The following is a 17,652-nucleotide window of genomic DNA, read 5'->3' on the forward strand; positions in this document are numbered from 1 at the left end:
ACGTTTTGTCCATCAACTTTTATGAATTTTGTCAAATAAAACAAATTACAAAAATATTGTAAATATGCAGAGTAGGCTAGAGAGAAAAAAACTTAATGTGGCTATGCCAAAAAGTTTTACTTTCAAAATGTCTATAAACTGCAGTAAGTTTCATGTTAAAGTATTTCATTATTGTGTAAGTTTAATGCTAAAGGAGTGATTGTGATAGTTAAAGTGTGCGGTTTTTGGTTAAAGTGTGTGAAGGGTCTGACCGTGTTCGCTCCGCCCTGAGATCAGACTTAGACAGGAAGTGAATTGAGACAGGCAGAGAACAGGCCAGAGTTTCACACACACTTTCATGAAATAAACTCATGAAACATCAGCTGAGCTCATCTCTGAACAACACACACATCTGCCGCGCCGCAGACGGAAGAAACTCCGCGGATCAGATGAGATGAGATGAGCTTCTACTCTTCTAAACTAGTTTAACCAGCTCTACACACGAGGAGAAACGTGGTGAGCGTGTCTTATTAAGTGTGTTTGTTACTTTACTCGGAATAGCGCTTCGTTTGATGTTGCGTTCGGCGGATGTGATCTGATGACGTGTTGTTACTGACTGCAAGTTTAGTTAAACTCATAATGACTGATGAGAGTGACGAACATCTGCTCATCCTGTGAGTGTGAGCGTGTGACTGTTGCAGGACAAACACAAACATTTACTGTACTTTACCATGGTACTTTTCCCAGCAGCCCTAACAGCATGCCTTCATACTGGAATAATAATCAGTGGTCAATTATACCTGGACGGTTTGGTTAGACTGATTTACTTCCTAAAATATAAAGGCAGCTAAATATTTAAATTTAATTTTTTTTTTTTTTTTACTATAAATTATGCACAATTACATGCAACTAAACCTAACCTAATCTGGTCAAACTTTATTTTACAGTGATCTTGTTACACATCATACTATAGAAATAACAGTACATTACATGCAACTAACTAAAAAAAAAAAAAAAAAACGGTTTATTAATATCACTCAGTATTTAAATATATAATTACACTGTAACAAGGACACCTTAAAATAAAGTGTAACCCCCTATAGTACAAACATGTATTTGATTATTATTACTCCATGCTTAAATGTATAATTACTCTGTAACAAGGACACCTTAAAATAAAGTGTAACCCCCTATAGTACAAACATGTATTTGATTATTATTACTCCATGCTTAAATATATAATTACACTGTAACAAGGACACCTTAAAATAAAGTGTAACCCCCTATAGTACAAACATGTATTTGATTATTATTACTCCATGCTTAAATGTATAATTACTCTGTAACAAGGACACCTTAAAATAAAGTGTAACTTAATGCGGTCACACTTTTATATTAAGTGTCTTTTACTATTTGTACTAACATTTAAATAAATTATTTGATACAGTGTACTTATTACTTACTGTACTTACTGTTTAAACATTGTAATGTATGTCAATACAAAAGTACATTGTACCAAACAATTATTATTTTGATGTACATATTAAAAACACCAGACTGAATGATTTGAGATTTAACCTTTTTGAAACCGTGTTTAGAAAGCGTAATGCAAGGTTAATAATGTCAAATTTAATTTAGGGCTGTGAAATTATTAATCACGATTTTTCGCATCCAAAATACAAGTTTGTGTTTACATAATATATGTGTGTGTGTATTATGTATAATTATTTTGTTTATATAAATACACACACATACATGTATATATTTAAGAAAAATTTGTTATTTATATATAAAATATTTATATTTATGTATAATATAAATTATATATATATATATATACAGTATATACATGCATATGTGTGTTTTTATATATACAAAATAATTATACACAATACACACATATATTATGTAAACACAAACTTTGTTTCACAGCCTTTATTAAACATTCTCAGTTTCACAGTTTCTTTATAGATGCATATGTTTGACAGTAGAGAGCCAATCACAGTGGAGTTCTCCAGAGAGGCGTGTCATGATAACGTGTTTTCTGCAGGCAATGGAGCAGGAGAGTGTGGTTCAGTATGAGCCGGTGGCGGAGATCGGCGGAGGCGCTTACGGTACGGTTTACAAGGCTCGCGACAGAGACAGCGGGCAGTTCGTGGCTCTGAAGAGTGTGCGAGTGCAGACCAATCAGGACGGCCTTCCACTGTCCACGGTCCGAGAGGTGGCGCTGCTAAAGAGACTGGAGCAGTTCGACCACCCCAACATCGTCAGGTACCGAAACACACGTGTGCATGTGCTGATATACAGTCGTCACTTGTGCTTTCAGGCATTAAAAGTGCAGTAAGCAATTTCCGAGAAACGCTGTTCAAAGAGGAACGGACCGTGCGCTACAACAAACCTGTAGCCAATCAGCAGTAGGGGGTGTGTCCACACATGATGGGGGAGGAGAGGGAGCCAATCATATGTAGGTGGCGTGTCCACACATGATGGGGGAGGAGAGAGAGCCAATCCACAGTAGGGGCGTGTCCACTCATGATGGGGGAGGAGAGAGAGAGAGAGCCAATCAGCAGTAGGGGGCGTGTCCACTCATAATGAGGGACAACCCTTTACAATGCGATTAAATCACTCGCATATGCGACTAAATCTTCACTCTGGGCGACTAAGTAATGTCTATCATTAGCCATTGGCTAATAAATTCTTAGATTTTACTCGCCAGTATGTGTGTGTTAGAGGATAAATATAAGTTTATATTTTCACTCGCTGAACAATCTAACTCAGTGCTTGAGAGTTTCGCTCTCCGTCAAATGATCTGTACAATTTCTATTCAGCTCAATGGATGTGTGCAGCGTACCTGTGTTTGACGTACAGTGAACTCTATTGTGAAGGCGCACAACTCACGGTCGATTTGCTGAGAGCGCTGGGTTTCTCACACACGCAAAGAGAAAGAGAAAGAGAGCGAGAGCCTTACATACCACACAGAATCGACGCGCTACATGTAAACAATATTCTTTGTTGTATTCTCCTATAAAATAACAGAGTTAATTTTGAAGTATTCAGCTTTTAATAACAAGCAGTAGTAGGCGGAACTAATGCGCATACGGCAATCTCATTGGCTGGGGCTCATCCCTGTTTTGATTTCAGCAAATCAGTTTGAGCGAACGCTGACAACGTGATTAATATTCATAAACCCAGCAGCTAATCAATCCTTAGTGTGTTGTATATTGTTATTAGGAGTAGAATTCGTAGTAGGAGCCTAGTATTATCTTTTAATAATTTGTATTATTTTTCACAGTAACTGAATGACCAACACTACCTTAAGCATCACCAGTCCTTAGTTGAGTTAAAATGACAAATATGCATTCATACACGGTTACAAGTTTACTTCTAATTACTAAAGTTCTATCATTAAATAGTTCTTGATTATCATAATATCATAATATAATGCTTGATTGACTGATGTTAAGAGTGTAGGTTCAGATATTTAAAAACATAAGCTGATTTGGTGAAATCATATAGCCTATATATATATAGTACACACACACATACACACACACACACACACACGTGGCGTGTCCACTCATGATGGGGGAGGAGAGAGAGAGAGCAAATCAGCAGTAGGGGGTGTGTCCACTCATGATGGGGGAGGAGAGAGAGCCAATCAGCAGTAGGGGGCGTGTCCACTCATGATGGGGGAGGAGAGAGAGCCAATCAGCAGTAAGGGGCGTGTCCACTCATGATGGGGGAGGAGAGAGAGAGAGAGCCAATCAGCAGTAGGGGGCGTGTCCACTCATGATGGGGGAGGGGAGAGAGAGCCAATCAGCAGTTGGGGGCATGTCTACCCATGATGGGGGAGGGTAGAGAGAGAGAGCCAATCAGCAGTAGTGGGTGTGTCCACTCACGATGGGGGAGGGTAGAGAGAGAGAGCCAATCAGCAGTAATGGGCGTGTCCACTTATGATGGGGGAGGAGAGAGAGCCAATCAGCAGTAAGGGGCGTGTCCACTCATGATGGGGGAGGAGAGAGAGAGAGAGCCAATCAGCAGTAGGGGGCGTGTCCACTCATGATGGGGGAGGGTAGAGAGAGAGAGCAAGAGGGAGAAAGACTGTAGAAAGAGCAATGAATGAGACATTTTTTTCAAACTAAGTCTTTTGAAAATGCATCTGAAATAATAAACAAAGTGCCATGTAGTGTTGTCAAATATATAGATTTTTCGACATATATCAATCTGAATTTTTTTTTTTTAACTATTGCGCATAATTTTACTCATTCCCACAGATTTGGTGCTCACAGCCAAAGTACGGCACATAAAGCCGCCTCTCAGTACTAAATTGAGTTCTTTTCTACTACTTATTGCACTTAAACAGTCAAATACACACAAAATAATGTCAAAATGCCGGTCATGGCGAGTATTGACAAAAACACAGTCAGTTACATTATAAGTGAACATAAACAGTTGAGAAAGAAAACACATGTGTAACAGTATATTGGATCTGTGCTTCAGGTCTTAAAGTGACAGCAGCCTAATATTCCTGCTGACAATTATCAACAGTGTTCAACAATAATTCTCAGAAATTGCTTACTGCACCTTTAAGCCTTAAGCATTTAAATGTTTTATTCCTGCTTCATTATTCGATAATGTATGCCTGTGTTCACTAAAGTGATCTGCACTCGAAGGTCTTTTCTCCCTATTGTGCCGTATATCTGCGTGAAACGCTTCTGGAACAAGAACAGATGTGGGCGGGGCTTGATTTTGATTGGATGATTGGATGGTTGTGGTTTGCTATTGGTGGATCTCATGTGAGTGACAGGTTAAAGCCCCGCCCTCGTCATCAGAGAAGAGATGCTGCTAGAGGAACTTATTCTGATTAAAGTTTGATTAAAGTCAAGGAATGTATGAGTTACATTATTGTGCTCCTGTTAATTAAATTAACTAATTATGCTACATATTTACTTTGAATGGAAAATAGTGCATTAGTTATTCATGTATTAGAAACCACAACAACTTTAAAGTTCAATTCAAGTACTTCTGGCATTTCTTAATGTCAATGATCTACACACACGAATCACACTCTGATTCTTAAGCGAACACTACAGTTGGAGAGTCTGATGGGAGAACAGGGAAACCTCAGACTTAAGTCTCATGTCTCTTCCTGAGCTTTATCCTGTTTCCGTTCAAGCGCCATCAACCAGGATGAGGAAAGTGCCAGGATGGTAATAAGGAACAGGTTATCGCTGGTATCCTATTCAGGAACAGCTCGAGACAAGATAGAAATATACAGAGGAGAGAAACATGCACACACCACTAATACAACTGATACATTCCACAGAAATTTCAATTCAATTCACATTTATTCGTGTAGCGCTTTTCAAAATACACATCTTTTCAAAGCAGCTTTGCAGAAAATGCATGAGTCCACATTACAATTTACAGTGATCTGTTATTGGAGGAAACTGTCTAAGTTATGTATTTCAGAAATGCACTTGTACAAAATAACAGTTAGCTGAAAATAAATTAATTTAAACAATGTAATACTTTAAGGCAGAAACAATGAGCTCATTGAAGTAATGAATACTTGTTTGTTAACAAATGATTATGACATTTAGAAAAATATAGCATTGATGCATGTTGATTCAGACGTAAGTCCTGGACGTAACAGGTGTGTGTGTGATTGTGTTGTGTGTGTGTTCAGGCTCATGGATGTGTGTGTGTGTGTGTGTGTGTGTGTGTGTGTGTGTGTGTGTGTGTGTGTGTGTGTGTGTGTGTTCAGGCTCATGGATGTGTGTGTGTGTGTGTGTGTGTGTGTGTGTGTGTGTGTGTGTGTGTGTGTGTGTTCAGGCTCATGGACGTGTGTGATCTGTAGTTGTGTGTGTTCAGGCTCATGGACGTGTGTGATCTGTAGTTGTGTGTGTGTGTGTGTGTGTGTGTGTGTGTGTGTGTGTGTGTGTGTGTGTGTGTGTGTGTGTGTTCAGGCTCATGGACGTGTGTGATCTGTAGTTGTGTGTGTGTGTGTGTGTGTGTGTGTGTGTGTGTGTGTGTGTGTGTGTGTGTGTGTGTGTGTGTGTGTATGTTCAGGCTCATGGACGTGTGTGATCTGTAGTTGTGTGTGTGTGTATGTTAAGGCTCATGGACGTTTGTTATCTGTAGTTGTGTGTGTGTGTGTGTGTGTGTGTGTGTGTGTGTGTGTGTGTGTTCAGGCTCATGGACGTGTGTGATCTGTAGTTGTGTGTGTTCAGGCTCATGGACGTGTGTGATCTGTAGTTGTGTGTGTGTGTGTGTGTGTGTGTGTGTGTGTGTGTTCAGGCTCATGGACGTGTGTGAACTGTAGTTGTGTGTGTGTGTGTGTGTGTGTCTGTGTGTGTGTGTGTGTGTGTGTGTTCAGGCTCATGGACGTGTGTGATCTGTAGTTGTGTGTGTGTGTGTTCAGGCTCATGGACGTGTGTGATCTGTAGTTGTGTGTGTGTGTGTGTGTGTGTGTGTGTGTGTGTGTGTGTGTGTGTGTGTGTGTGTGTGTGTGTGTGTGTGTGTGTGTTCAGGCTCATAGACGTGTGTGATCTGTAGGGGTGTGTGTGTGTGTGTGTGTGTGTGTGTGTGTGTGTGTGTGTGTGTGTGTGTGTGTGTTCAGGCTCATGGACGTGTGTGATCTGTAGTTGTGTGTGTGTGTGTGTGTGTGTGTGTGTGCAGGCTCATGGACGTGTGTGATCTGTAGTTGTGTGTGTGTGTGTGTGTGTGTGTTCAGGCTCATGGACGTGAGTGATCTGTAGTTGTGTGTGTGTGTGTTCAGGCTCATGGACGTGTGTGATCTGTAGTTGTGTGTGTGTGTGTGTGTGTGTGTGTGTGTTCAGGCTCATGGACATCACGTGTGTGATCTGTAGTTGTGTGTGTGTGTGTTCAGGCTCATGGACGTGAGTGATCTGTAGTTGTGTGTGTGTGTGTTCAGGCTCATGGACGTGTGTGATCTGTAGTTGTGTGTGTGTGTGTGTGTGTGTGTGTGTGTGTGTGTGTTCAGGCTCATGGACATCACGTGTGTGATCTGTAGTTGTGTGTGTGTGTGTGTGTGTGTGTGTGTGTGTGTGTGATCTGTAGTTGTGTATGTATGTGTTCAGGCTTATGGACGTGAGTGATCTGTAGTTGTGTGTGTGTGGTGTTGAGGCTCATGGACGTGTGTGATCTGTAGTTGTGTGTGTGTGTGTGTGTGTGTGTGTGTGTTCAGGCTCATGGACGTGTGTGATCTGTAGTTGTGTGTGTGTGTTCAGGCTTATGGACGTGTGTGATCTGTATTTGTGTGTGGGTGTGTGTGTGTGTGTGTTCAGGCTCATGGACGTGTGTGATCTGTAGTGGTGTGTGTGTGTGTGTGTGTGTGTGTGTGTGTGTGTGTGTGTGTGTGTGTTCAGGCTCATGGACGTGTGTGATCTGTAGTTGTGTGTGTGTGTGTGTGTGTTCAAGCTCATGGACTTGTGTGTGTGTGTTCAGGCTCATGGACGTGTGTGATCTGTAGTTGTGTGTGTGTGTGTGTGTGTGTGTGTGTGTGTGTGTGTGTGTGTGTGTGTGTGTGTGTTCAGGCTCATAGACGTGTGTGATCTGTAGGGGTGTGTGTGTGTGTGTGTGTGTGTGTGTGTGTGTGTGTGTGTGTGTGTGAGTGTGTGTGAGTGTGTGTGTGTGTGTGTGTGTGTGTGTGTGTGTGTTCAGGCTCATGGACGTGTGTGATCTGTAGTTGTGTGTGTGTGTGTGTGTGTGTGCAGGCTCATGGACGTGTGTGATCTGTAGTTGTGTGTGTGTGTGTGTGTGTGTGTGTGTGTGTGTTCAGGCTCATGGACGTGAGTGATCTGTAGTTGTGTGTGTGTGTGTGTGTGTTCAGGCTCATGGACGTGTGTGATCTGTAGTTGTGTGTGTGTGTGTGTGTGTGTGTGTGTGTGTTCAGGCTCATGGACATCACGTGTGTGATCTGTATGTGTGTGTGTGTGTGTGTGTGTGTGTGTGTGTGTGATCTGTAGTTGTGTGTGTATGTGTTCAGGCTTATGGACGTGTGTGATCTGTAGTTGTGTGTGTGTGGTGTTGAGGCTCATGGACGTGTGTGATCTGTAGTTGTGTGTGTGTGTGTGTGTGTGTGTGTTCAGGCTCATGGACGTGAGTGATCTGTAGTTGTGTGTGTGTGTGTGTTCAGGCTCATGGACGTGTGTGATCTGTAGTTGTGTGTGTGTGTGTGTGTGTGTGTGTGTGTGTGTGTGTGTGTGTGTGTGTGTGTGTGTGTTCAGGCTCATGGACATCACGTGTGTGATCTGTAGTTGTGTGTGTGTGTGTGTGTGTGTGTGTGTGTGTGTGTGTGATCTGTAGTTGTGTGTGTGTGTGTTCAGGCTTATGGACGTGTGTGATCTGTAGTTGTGTGTGTGTGGTGTTGAGGCTCACGGACGTGTGTGATCTGTAGTTGTGTGTGTGTGTGTGTGTGTGTGTGTGTGTTCAGGCTCATGGACGTGTGTGATCTGTAGTTGTGTGTGTGTGTTCAGGCTTATGGACGTGTGTGATCTGTATTTGTGTGTGTGTGTGTGTGTGTGTGTGTGTGTGTGTGTGTGTTCAGGCTCATGGACGTGTGTGATCTGTAGTGGTGTGTGTGTGTGTGTGTGTTCAGGCTCATGGACGTGTGTGATCTGTAGTTGTGTGTGTGTGTGTGTTCAAGCTCATGGACTTGTGTGTGTGTGTGTTCAGGCTCATGGACGTGTGTGATCTGTAGTTGTGTGTGTGTGTGTGTGTTCAGGCTTATGGACGTGTGTGATCTGTAGTTGTGTGTGTGTGTGTGTGTGTGTGTGTGTGTGTGTTCAGGCTCATGGACGTGTGTGATCTGTAGTTGTGTGTGTGTGTGTGTGTGTGTGTGTGTGTGTGCAGGCTCATGGACGTGTGTGATCTGTAGTTGTGTGTGTGTGTGTGTGTGTTCAGGCTCATGGACGTGAGTGATCTGTAGTTGTGTGTGTGTGTGTTCAGGCTCATGGACGTGTGTGATCTGTAGTTGTGTGTGTGTGTGTGTGTGTGTGTGTGTGTGTGTGTGTGTGTTCAGGCTCATGGACATCACGTGTGTGATCTGTAGTTGTGTGTGTGTGTGTTCAGGCTCATGGACGTGAGTGATCTGTAGTTGTGTGTGTGTGTGTTCAGGCTCATGGACGTGTGTGATCTGTAGTTGTGTGTGTGTGTGTGTGTGTGTGTGTGTGTGTGTGTGTTCAGGCTCATGGACATCACGTGTGTGATCTGTAGTTGTGTGTGTGTGTGTGTGTGTGTGTGTGTGTGTGTGTGTGTGTGTGTGTGATCTGTAGTTGTGTATGTATGTGTTCAGGCTTATGGACGTGAGTGATCTGTAGTTGTGTGTGTGTGGTGTTGAGGCTCATGGACGTGTGTGATCTGTAGTTGTGTGTGTGTGTGTGTGTGTGTGTGTGTGTGTGTGTGTGTTCAGGCTCATGGACGTGTGTGATCTGTAGTTGTGTGTGTGTGTTCAGGCTTATGGACGTGTGTGATCTGTATTTGTGTGTGGGTGTGTGTGTGTGTGTGTTCAGGCTCATGGACGTGTGTGATCTGTAGTGGTGTGTGTGTGTGTGTGTGTGTGTGTGTGTGTGTGTGTGTGTGTGTGTGTGTGTGTGTGTGTGTGTGTGTGTGTGTGTGTGTGTGTTCAGGCTCATGGACGTGTGTGATCTGTAGTTGTGTGTGTGTGTGTGTGTTCAAGCTCATGGACTTGTGTGTGTGTGTTCAGGCTCATGGACGTGTGTGATCTGTAGTTGTGTGTGTGTGTGTGTGTGTGTGTGTGTGTGTGTGTGTGTGTTCAGGCTCATAGACGTGTGTGATCTGTAGGGGTGTGTGTGTGTGTGTGTGTGTGTGTGTGTGTGTGTGTGTGTGAGTGTGTGTGAGTGTGTGTGTGTGTGTGAGTGTGTGTGTGTGTGTGTGTGTGTGTGTGTGTGTGTGTGTGTGTGTGTGTGTGTTCAGGCTCATGGACGTGTGTGATCTGTAGTTGTGTGTGTGTGTGTGTGTGCAGGCTCATGGACGTGTGTGATCTGTAGTTGTGTGTGTGTGTGTGTGTGTGTGTGTGTGTGTGTGTGTGTTCAGGCTCATGGACGTGAGTGATCTGTAGTTGTGTGTGTGTGTGTGTTCAGGCTCATGGACGTGTGTGATCTGTAGTTGTGTGTGTGTGTGTGTGTGTGTGTGTGTGTGTGTGTGTGTGTGTGTGTTCAGGCTCATGGACATCACGTGTGTGATCTGTAGTTGTGTGTGTGTGTGTGTGTGTGTGTGTGTGTGTGTGTGTGTGTGTGATCTGTAGTTGTGTGTGTGTGTGTTCAGGCTTATGGACGTGTGTGATCTGTAGTTGTGTGTGTGTGGTGTTGAGGCTCACGGACGTGTGTGATCTGTAGTTGTGTGTGTGTGTGTGTGTGTGTGTGTGTTCAGGCTCATGGACGTGTGTGATCTGTAGTTGTGTGTGTGTGTTCAGGCTTATGGACGTGTGTGATCTGTATTTGTGTGTGTGTGTGTGTGTGTGTGTGTGTGTGTGTGTGTGTTCAGGCTCATGGACGTGTGTGATCTGTAGTGGTGTGTGTGTGTGTGTGTGTGTGTTCAGGCTCATGGACGTGTGTGATCTGTAGTTGTGTGTGTGTGTGTTCAAGCTCATGGACTTGTGTGTGTGTGTTCAGGCTCATGGACGTGTGTGATCTGTAGTTGTGTGTGTGTGTGTGTGTTCAGGCTTATGGACGTGTGTGATCTGTAGTTGTGTGTGTGTGTGTTCATGGTCATGGACGTGTGTGATCTGTAGTTGTGTGTGTGTGTTCAGGCTTATGGACGTGTGTGATCTGTAGTTGTGTGTGTGTGTGTGTGTGTTCAGGCTCATGGACGTGTGTGATCTGTAGTAGTGTGTGTGTGTGTTCAAGCTCATGGACGTGTGTGATCTGTAGTTGTGTGTGTGTGTGTGTTCAGGCTTATGGACGTGTGTGATCTGAAGTTGTGTGTGTGTGTGTGTGTGTGTGTGTGTGTGTGTGTGTGTGTGTGTGTGTGTGTTCAGGCTCATGGACGTGTGTGATCTGTAGTTGTGTGTGTATGTTCAGGCTCATGGACGTGTGTGATCTGTAGTTGTGTGTGTGTGTGTGTGTGTGTTCAGGCTCATGGACGTGTGTGATCTGTAGTTGTGTGTGTGTGTGTGTGTGTGTTCAGGGTCATGGACGTGTGTGATCTGTAGTTGTGTGTGTGTGTGTGTTCAGGCTCATGGACGTGTGTGATCTGTAGTTGTTTGTGTATGTTCAGGCTCATGGACGTGTGTGATCTGTAGTTGTGTGTGTGTGTGTGTTCAGGGTCATGGACGTGTGTGATCTGTAGTTGTGTGTATGTTCAGGCTCATGGACGTGTGTGATCTGTAGTTGTGTGTGTGTGTGTGTGTGTGTGTGTGTGTGTGTTCAGGGTCATGGACGTGTGTGATCTGTAGTTGTGTGTGTGTGTGTGTGTTCAGGCTCATGGACGTGTGTGATCTGTAGTTGTGTGTGTGTGTGTGTGTGTGTGTGTGTGTGTGTGTGTTCAGGCTCATGGACGTGTGTGATCTGTAGTTGTGTGTGTGTGTGTGTGTGTGTGTGTGTGTTCAGGGTCATGGACGTGTGTGATCTGTAGTTGTGTGTGTGTGTGTGTGTTCAGGCTCATGGACGTGTGTGATCTGTAGTTGTGTGTGTGTGTTCAGGCTCATGGACGTGTGTGATCTGTAGTTGTGTGTGTGTGTGTGTGTGTGTGTGTGTGTGTGTGTGTGTGTGTGTGTGTGTGTGTGTGTGTGTGTGTGTGTGTGTGTGTTCAGGGTCATGGACGTGTGTGATCTGTAGTTGTGTGTGTGTGTGTGTTCAGGCTCATGGACGTGTGTGATCTGTAGTTGTGTGTGTGTGTTCAGGCTCATGGACGTGTGTGATCTGTAGTTGTGTGTGTGTGTGTGTGTGTGTGTGTGTTCAGGCTCATGGACATCACGTGTGTGATCTGTGTGTGTGTGTGTGTGTGTGTGTGTGTGTGTGTGTGTGTGTGTGATCTGTAGTTGTGTGTGTATGTGTTCAGGCTTATGGACGTGTGTGATCTGTAGTTGTGTGTGTGTGGTGTTGAGGCTCATGGACGTGTGTGATCTGTAGTTGTGTGTGTGTGTGTGTGTGTGTGTGTGTGTGTGTGTGTTCAGGCTCATGGACGTGAGTGATCTGTAGTTGTGTGTGTGTGTGTTCTGGCTCATGGACGTGTGTGATCTGTAGTTGTGTGTGTGTGTGTGTGTGTGTGTGTGTGTGTGTGTGTGTTCAGGCTCATGGACATCACGTGTGTGATCTGTAGTTGTGTGTGTGTGTGTGTGTGTGTGTGTGATCTGTAGTTGTGTGTGTGTGTGTTCAGGCTTATGGACGTGTGTGATCTGTAGTTGTGTGTGTGTGGTGTTGAGGCTCACGGACGTGTGTGATCTGTAGTTGTGTGTGTGTGTGTGTGTGTGTGTGTGTGTGTGTGTTTGTGTGTGTGTGTGTGTGTGTGTTCAGGCTCATGGACGTGTGTGATCTGTAGTTGTGTGTGTGTGTTCAGGCTTATGGACGTGTGTGATCTGTATTTGTGTGTGTGTGTGTGTGTGTGTGTGTGTGTGTGTGTTCAGGCTCATGGACGTGTGTGATCTGTAGTGGTGTGTGTGTGTGTGTGTGTGTGTGTGTGTGTGTGTGTGTGTGTTCAGGCTTATGGACGTGTGTGATCTGTAGTTTTGTGTGTGTGTTCAAGCTCATGGACTTGTGTGTGTGTGTTCAGGCTCATGGACGTGTGTGATCTGTAGTTGTGTGTGTGTGTGTGTGTTCAGGCTTATGGACGTGTGTGATCTGTAGTTGTGTGTGTGTGTGTTCATGGTCATGGACGTGTGTGATCTGTAGTTGTGTGTGTGTGTGTGTTCAGGCTTATGGACGTGTGTGATCTGTAGTTGTGTGTGTGTGTGTGTGTTCAGGCTCATGGACGTGTGTGATCTGTAGTAGTGTGTGTGTGTGTGTTCAAGCTCATGGACGTGTGTGATCTGTAGTTGTGTGTGTGTGTGTTCAGGCTTATGGACGTGTGTGATCTGAAGTTGTGTGTGTGTGTGTGTGTGTGTGTGTGTGTGTGTGTGTGTGTGTTCAGGCTCATGGACGTGTGTGATCTGTAGTTGTGTGTGTATGTTCAGGCTCATGGACGTGTGTGATCTGTAGTTGTGTGTGTGTGTGTGTGTGTGTGTGTGTGTGTTCAGGCTCATGGACGTGTGTGATCTGTAGTTGTGTGTGTGTGTGTGTGTGTGTGTGTGTGTTCAGGGTCATGGACGTGTGTGATCTGTAGTTGTGTGTGTGTGTGTGTTCAGGCTCATGGACGTGTGTGATCTGTAGTTGTGTGTGTGTGTGTGTGTGTGTGTTCAGGGTCATGGACGTGTGTGATCTGTAGTTGTATGTGTGTATGTTCAGGCTCATGGACGTGTGTGATCTGTAGTTGTGTGTGTGTGTGTGTGTGTGTGTTCAGGGTCATGGACGTGTGTGATCTGTAGTTGTGTGTATGTTCAGGCTCATGGACGTGTGTGATCTGTAGTTGTGTGTGTGTGTGTGTGTGTGTGTGTGTGTGTGTGTGTGTGTGTGTGTGTGTGTGTGTGTGTGTGTGTGTGTGTTCAGGGTCATGGACGTGTGTGATCTGTAGGGCCATCCTTAAAAATATTCTTGTTTGCCGTAACCCGACCGACCCTGTCAATTTAGTACCGACCCAATTATTTATTTTTTTTCCCTTTCAGTCCGACCGACTTGCCGATTGTAAACTTGCGTTAAGACCGACCGATTTTTTTAACTCTTCAAACAACTAATACAAATGCAATAAAATAATATTAGTTATTAAGTATTGTGAATATAAATTGCCTAGACCTACATACAAACATAAGCTACGTTCTTTCTTTTAAATAAAAACCCGTGGCGCGTCATCTATGATTATGTTTACACCATTGGTTAACCGTTAACGCATGTCACACTACTGCCTGCAAGCTAAGTTTGCTTCGTTTCATTCACTGTCAATGGTTCGCTCTTGGTAATGATGGCTGCGGCTTTACTCTAAAGATTATTTCATTTTTATATGTTGTTGAATATGGTTTATTAAAAAATAAACATGCGAGAGCGTGTTATAGGCTATATGTCATGTTTTAGTCAGATATGACGACGCTACTGCAACACGCATCGCCGCAGATGAGAAGCTGAGCATCAACGTGCAAACTATCGCAAATCAAAGTGAAAGTAAGTCGCTGACGCTTAACACACAATCATCATCATTAAATGTAAAGAAATGAAATGATCTTACCAGGGCTGTTTCCGCTTTCTCTTATTGTGGGCTTTGATTCAGACATTTTAGCTGATGATCAATAAAATAATGTAGTCATAACTGTTGCTTTCGGTGACGTGCACTCCATTAAATCTACATATAGCGGTAATTGAAGATCGGATTTATATCCGCAAAAAAACAACACACATTTAGCCCATGTAACCAGGTGTAAATGGAATCGTTTTGATAAATCAGATTGCAATCCGATCTGAGAAAACGCATTAAGTGGCCTGGTGTAAACAGCCCTTAGACATGGGTGAAAAATGTCATCCCACCCCCCCACCGACCCTGATTTATTTATTTTTTTAATGAAAAAATATATACTTTTTTATATTATTTTTTTTATATATAAAAAAATATAGACCGACCTACCGACCCTTTTTTTCTTTTTTTTTGCTGTTACTGCAAACCAAAATATTTTTAAGGATGGCCTAGTTGTGTGTGTGTGTGTTCAGGCTCATGGACGTGTGTGATCTGTAGTTGTGTGTGTGTGTGTGTGTGTGTGTGTGTGTGTGTGTGTTCAGGCTCATGGACGTGTGTGATCTGTAGTTGTGTGTGTGTGTGTGTGTGTGTGTGTGTGTGTGTGTGTGTGTGTGTTCAGGGTCATGGACGTGTGTGATCTGTAGTTGTGTGTGTGTGTGTGTGTGTTCAGGCTCATGGACGTGTGTGATCTGTAGTTGTGTGTGTGTGTTCAGGCTCATGGACGTGTGTGATCTGTAGTTGTGTGTGTGTGTGTGTGTGTGTGTGTGTGTGTGTGTGTGTGTGTGTGTGTGTGTGTGTGTGTGTTCAGGGTCATGGACGTGTGTGATCTGTAGTTGTGTGTGTGTGTGTTCAGGCTCATGGACGTGTGTGATCTGTAGTTGTGTGTGTGTGTTCAGGCTCATGGACGTGTGTGATCTGTAGTTGTGTGTGTGTGTGTGTGTGTGTGTGTGTGTGTGTGTGTGTGTGTGTGTGTGTGTGTGTGTGTGTGTGTGTGTGTGTGTGTTCAGGGTCATGGACGTGTGTGATCTGTAGTTGTGTGTGTGTGTGTTCAGGCTCATGGACGTGTGTGATCTGTAGTTGTGTGTGTGTGTGTTCAGGCTTATGGACGTGTGTGATCTGTAGTTGTGTGTGTGTGTGTGTGTGTGTGTGTGTGTTCAGGCTGATGGACGTGTGTGATCTGTAGTTGTGTGTGTTAAGGCTGATGGACGTGTGTGATCTGTAGTTGTGTGTGTTCAGCCTCATGGACGTGTGTGATCTGTAGTTGTGTGTGTCCAGGCTCATGGACGTGTGTGATCTGTAGTTGTGTGTGTCCAGGCTCATGGACGTGTGTGATCTGTAGTTGTGTGTGTCCAGGCTCATGGACGTGTGTGATCTGTAGTTGTGTGTGTCCAGGCTCATGGACGTGTGTGATCTGTAGTTGTGTGTGTCCAGGCTCATGGACGTGTGTGATCTGTAGTTGTGTGTGTCCAGGCTCATGGACGTGTGTGATCTGTAGTTGTGTGTGTCCAGGCTCATGGACGTGTGTGATCTGTAGTTGTGTGTGTCCAGGCTCATGGACGTGTGTGATCTGTAGTTGTGTGTGTCCAGGCTCATGGACGTGTGCGCCACACTGAGAACGGACCAGGAGACTAAAGTGACTCTGGTGTTTGAGCATGTGGATCAGGACCTCAGGACGTTCCTGGAGAAAGTGCCGGCGCCAGGATTGCCCATTCACCAGATCAGAGTAAGACTCGCTCGAACACTGCGCTAGAGATTCATCCAGTCATGCTGATCCAGATGATCACTGTGTCATATTTCACCTCTAATGTAGATCAAGTGCAAATGTTTGTTTGTGGTTCAGGGATTTCATTAGTTAGATGTACAGTGAAGGAAGTTTGAGTTTTCAGACTGAGGCTAGACGTCGTCTACGTCAATCCAACCTTTTCTGTCAAACCCTGTGGTGTAAAATATGAAGATCTGAACGTTCATTTAAAAAAATCATTATTTAATTCAACAGTAGCATGAAGGCACTGCGCTAGTTTGAAGGAGTGCACTACCATTCAAAGGTTCGGTGTAAGTAAGATTATTTATTTTTATTCTAAATATTTTATTCAGCAAGGATTCATTAAATTGATCAAGTCACAATAAAGACATTTATAATGTTACAAAAGATTCTATGCTGTTGTTTTGAACTTTCTATTTAAATATGAAGCAGCACAACTGTTTTCAACACTGATAATAATCATAAATGTTTCTTGAGCATCAAATCATCATATTAGAGTGATTTCTGAAGGATCATGTGACACTGAAGACTGGAGTAATGATGCTGAAAATTCAGCTTTGATCACAGGAATAAATTACACTTTACTAGATATTCACGTAGAAAACAGCAGATTTACATTACAATAACATTTCACTGTGTTTACTGTATTTTTGATCAAGTAAATGCAGCCTTGGTGAGCAGAAGAGATTCTTTCAGAAATATTCAACAATCTTACCGACCCCAAACTTTTAACATTAAATCATGCTAACCTATTCTATTACACCTAATAAACAAAATGATGATGAACCTGTGTAATATATTTTTGATTTATCTGAGAGTTGATCTGCCATGTTTGTTTCCAACTCGTCCATCTAAATGAATTCCTCATGATACGAGTCCTTTAACATCTGTCTCGAAACATACATCATCACGTCATCAGAAGGATTTGAGAAGTTTTAAAAATGAAATGAAGCAGCTGTGATCGAATCGGCCGAGACGGATAATAGTACACTCACACTCTCACAACATTAAACACAAATCCATATTTTCAAACTAAACTCACAAAACCATTGACTCTTCTGGCAAAGTCTTAGCCTGGTAATACCAAACTACTTCGCTTTGCTCCGTAGACAGAGTCTGGCATGGCATAATTGAAAAGCGTTTTCTTTCTCGCGGGGAGGCGCTTGTCTGAAGTTTAAAATCATTGGTTACCCGTAAGCCAATCACATAACGTTTGGTTATGGCGTGTGTTATGCGCATGCTCAGCTGCATCTAACTTCCACTGTAAACACATGTAGTATGATGCGAAAACAAAACCATCGAGCGAAATACCGGAGTGAACATGGCTGTGAACGACTTTTGCAGATTATGTGAAGTAAATCTACGCATCCACGGTACAATCAGCGTCTACGTCACGGCTCTCAGCCCGCCCTCTGTTCGTTGATTGGCCGGCTGTTTTCAGGCCGGAGGAAAACGGAAAGCTATTACGCTGTCTCAGACTGAGTACAGAAGCGAAATGAAATTGAGCGGAAGAAAGAAGGCTGACGTAGTCAGGCTAGCAAAGTCTAACAACTGCTTCAAAACCATTTCACCTGTCCTCAAAATCAGCCAGTGTTTTCAGATCAGACACA

At 43.7% G+C, this 17,652-nt stretch overlaps 1 protein-coding gene across 1 annotated transcript in view; it reads left to right on the forward strand.

The window, feature by feature from the left end:
- The first annotated feature begins 268 nt into the window (after positions 1–268).
- cdk4 (cyclin dependent kinase 4) overlaps positions 269–17,652 on the forward strand; it is a 28,793-nt gene continuing 11,409 nt past the window's right edge. Inside the window, exons 1-3 of the mRNA XM_084394814.1 lie at positions 269–495; positions 2,030–2,250; positions 15,868–16,003. Coding sequence (XP_084250940.1) covers positions 2,033–2,250; positions 15,868–16,003 — 354 coding nt within the window. The 5' untranslated portion in view covers positions 269–495; positions 2,030–2,032. The remainder of the gene's footprint in view (positions 496–2,029; positions 2,251–15,867; positions 16,004–17,652) is intronic.

Source organism: Rutilus rutilus (assembly GCF_951802725.1).
Source record: "Rutilus rutilus genome assembly, chromosome: 22".
Lineage (NCBI taxonomy): Eukaryota > Metazoa > Chordata > Actinopteri > Cypriniformes > Leuciscidae > Rutilus > Rutilus rutilus.